The sequence below is a fragment of the Saccostrea cucullata genome, unplaced genomic scaffold, assembly GCF_032062105.1.
Source record: "Saccostrea cucullata isolate Sc308-1 unplaced genomic scaffold, CSIRO_AGI_Scuc_v1 ctg99, whole genome shotgun sequence".
NCBI classification, from domain to species: domain Eukaryota; kingdom Metazoa; phylum Mollusca; class Bivalvia; order Ostreida; family Ostreidae; genus Saccostrea; species Saccostrea cuccullata.
In genome coordinates, this window is record NW_026939269.1 from 776819 (window position 1) to 780582 (window position 3764).

The following is a 3764-nucleotide window of genomic DNA, read 5'->3' on the forward strand; positions in this document are numbered from 1 at the left end:
TGCTGTGGATGCTAACTTCTCCATGGCACCTGATCCCACCTCTAATGTTTTGGAGGTCCCTGTTTGCTCTGATCCTATTTTGTATTGTTTAATGGACTTTTGAGCTTGAATACTGTTGGTTATCCCCATACATTTCATTCCAATAATTCGACAATTTGGAACGACCTCGTTCAGGATGTCCCCATGTGACTTCGGTACACCAAAATAACCATATCTATAATAACATATATCGACAAAATCATTTTCAGACAGCAAGTTTGATTGCTCTTATAATCCTTGGTATGAAGCGAATAAGTGCAGAGAATTGTAGAATTGTACTAATCGCTTGTGTAAGCATAACATCAGATCTACTCGTAGACTCCTACGATACGTCCAATACTGCCCCAGTCGCATCAGAATTAGCATGGTGTTGGAGAAATCTGAGGTACCGATTTCAAGACTGGACCAACGTTTTAATCACTGATGAATCAAAATTCATTTGAGCAGCAATGGTGGTCGTCGCGCAGGAGGGTTTATTACCGGTAGCCTGTGTAGTGCAACGTCGACAATTTAGCGTCAAGGTGTGGGATGATATTACAGATCAAAATAGGACCCCTTAATGGGTAATACCGGTAAATGGACGCCTGACAGTAGTTAGAATGATCTGTGTCTCGGGACAAACCCTCACAAACTGGGTCCATAATTATGACAGTATCATTTTAACGAAAGAACGTTCTATCTATAACCTGACATGCACTTTCATTTGGGATGAAAAGAAACCAACGTCATGTGAAACCGTTCATACAGAGACAACAAAATGTGCAACAGGATAACACCATACCAAATGTTACCCGTGTTGTCAATGACTTTAATACATGACAGAAATCACACTTTCAACCGATTTATCCCCGATTGAACAGATAGGGGTGACATTTTTAATGAAAATACGGTCACGTTGTGTGCCAAACGCGCTATATTTGGAACAACATTCCGAATGAAGAATTTGAACAATTCATTTTCTCCAATAAGACCCTGGTATCTAATATGTGTGATGGCTATGCGTGAATTTAGTTTGTAAATCATTGATTTTCTTATAATAATTTTTTAAATAATAATGATTTATTACAATTATTTACGATATGAAAATCCATTTATTTGAGTATGCAACAAATTTAGCTGTTCTGTCTACCCTTATATTGCAATAAATTAATTTCATTATTCTCTGTCCAACACCGGATTCATACACAAAAGTGTTTTAGTTTTCTGTAAAAAACAAAACAAAACATTAATGGTAATGGTGCGCAAAACTCGCCTTTTAACCTAAATAATTTGCAACTACTCCTTTCAAAGTTTTCAAGAACAGTTTCATTTCTTGTTCGTTGTTTGGTTTTGAAATGTAGCTATTCGTTTTGTAATACTGTAATACTTCTAAGGTGAGTTCTGCTTTGGGTATTTCTTCAAGGACAGTCATTATAATTACTTTGCGGTTCATGTGGTTTTCCTCTGTTACCGCCATGCGAAGTTCGTAATTACACCAATGGCTTTTGAGATAAGAACGCGACATGAACACGATTGTCTTTTTGCTGGAGTGAACGGCATTGACAATATTTTTGGAAATTGATTTTCCCGGAGTAAAGTCTCTGTAATGTACACAGACCTTTAATTGAGTGTCGGAATCTTCCTCCAATTGCCCCACAACTTTATCAACAAAGGCCCTGTCCTCATCTGCAAACGACAGAAAGGCGTCATACTTGTAGCCATCTTCACATCCCCCTATTGGAGTGTATCCTTTCCTACGCAGACGAAACAGGTACCAACGATAAATGATAGCCCAGCGCTTCCTGTACCCAACAATAGCCATAACAGAAAGAATAAAAAGAAGAGCAATGAACTGAACTGGATAAAGCCAGTCCCTTCTGTCCAGATTCTTGCCACATTCTTTTTTTAGGTAAATATAAGCATGGGTAATATTTCCACTGTATCCTGAGCACTGGTCGGCTTCTGATAAGTGTATGATAACTTCTGATTTGAAGACCCAATTGATGAATTCAACATTCTCGCATGAACATAAAATTTTATTATGATGAAAATTTAAAGTTATTTTATGGTGAAGACTTAATTCATCCAAATTATCCCTGATGGTCTTGGGAAGAGTTTCAAGCTTGTTGAAGGAACAGTCAATGGATGATAAATTTTTAAGATGGCCGATGCTGATGTTCCAAGTTTCCAGCGCATTATTGCTGATGTCCAGGTTTTCTAACAAACTGTTATGTAATAAAAGATCATCAGGCACTTGGCTGATCCAGTTGTAACTCATTATCAGGTTCTTTAAAGATTTCAGTCCCTCGAAGACGTCTTTGCTCTTATTGCGTTTGAAAAAAAGTCCCAATAAATTGTAGCTTATATCCAGCGTGGAGAGGCTGAACAAATTGTCAAAAAATCCACTGTTAATATCCCGGCATTGGTTATGTGATAAAATAAGAACCCTGATTTGATTAGATTGGGTGAAATTAAGGGGACCAATCCATCTGTAATATGCATCTTTAGATAAGTCAATGTATTCGAGCATGCTGTCTCGTCGAATATTCATTGGCGGAATGCAGGTCGATCCCGATTTCATACCCGAGGAAATCAACTTCTTTAGACTAGGCGGAAGTGCCATTAAAGTCTTGCTTTCTTGTGACACTTCTGAACTGCAAAACTCATCGATTGTGTGGTTTTCAAACTCTGGTTCAAAATCTACTCGTCTTCGAAATCTGGAGCGGAATTTACGCGTGGAGCATTGGAAACTTATGTCCAGTCGGTTGAGGCTTTTGAGGTGCCCTATCTCAATAAAATTTGGCACTGTTTCAATTCTATTTCCACGGATTGAAATATCTTGAAGTGTCTGTGGCAACGAATATATCGTCCCAGATTCAATAAATTGAATTTCGTTGTACGCCAAGTGTAACGATTTCATTGTCGTGTTTTGAAGTAGAAGAGATATATTCTTTGGAAAAGGATAAATGTTTTTCACCTGATTAATATTATTTGCATAAAGGTGTTTTATTCTGGTATTATTAAGTCCGAAACACGCATTGTATAGATTATCCAATCCAAGATGCTCGTTGTTTGATATGCTGAGATTCTCAAGAGAAGGAAAGTTAGAAAAACATCCTTTTGGAATGCTGCTCAACATATTATTGGTGAGGTTTATAGCCCTTAAATTCTTGAAAGTATTACGGCACAGATTGTCAATCGCCTTATTGCTTCTCGATTTGAAATAGATAAGTATAGTGACGTTTTCTGAAACGGAGGTAAAGACGTCATCATCTGAGTCACATGTACATGATACTATCACATCTGTCGAATAAGAAGTTTCAATGCATTTACCATATAAATGCGATCCAGTCTTCATAGATGCAGGCAAATGAATGAAAATAGCACAAAACAATATTGCATGAATCTTTACATTCATCCTTTATGAATTACGGTAGTCATTTATTTCCTTAAATGAAAATTTATTGTCTATAAAGTTATCAATGGAATCTCCAAATAAAAAAGAAATCCTCGTGCGAAACTACATGTACCCTAATATATATAAATTGGTTTCCTTCTTCCTTTGAAAGCGGAAAGTGAATGTAATCTTTAGGTCGAGGAAGTATCTCTCCAACAATCGATATGATTTAATGATGGAAATTATTATTTTTGAATGAGAATGAATATGTCTGAAATGAATCATCTAATATTTTAATACTTTTATGTCATTTGTTTCTTGGTAACCGAAAGAAAAATTGATTTCTTGT

At 36.6% G+C, this 3764-nt stretch overlaps 1 protein-coding gene across 1 annotated transcript; it reads right to left on the reverse strand.

The window, feature by feature from the left end:
- Nucleotides 1-1134: 1134 nt before the first annotated feature.
- Nucleotides 1135-3432, reverse strand: LOC134252673 (toll-like receptor 4). Its single transcript, XM_062735164.1, has one exon. The coding sequence runs from the start codon at nt 3374-3376 to the stop codon at nt 1295-1297; it is 2082 nt and encodes a 693-aa protein (XP_062591148.1). The 5' UTR covers nt 3377-3432; the 3' UTR covers nt 1135-1294.
- Between the last annotated feature and the right edge of the window lie 332 nt (nt 3433-3764).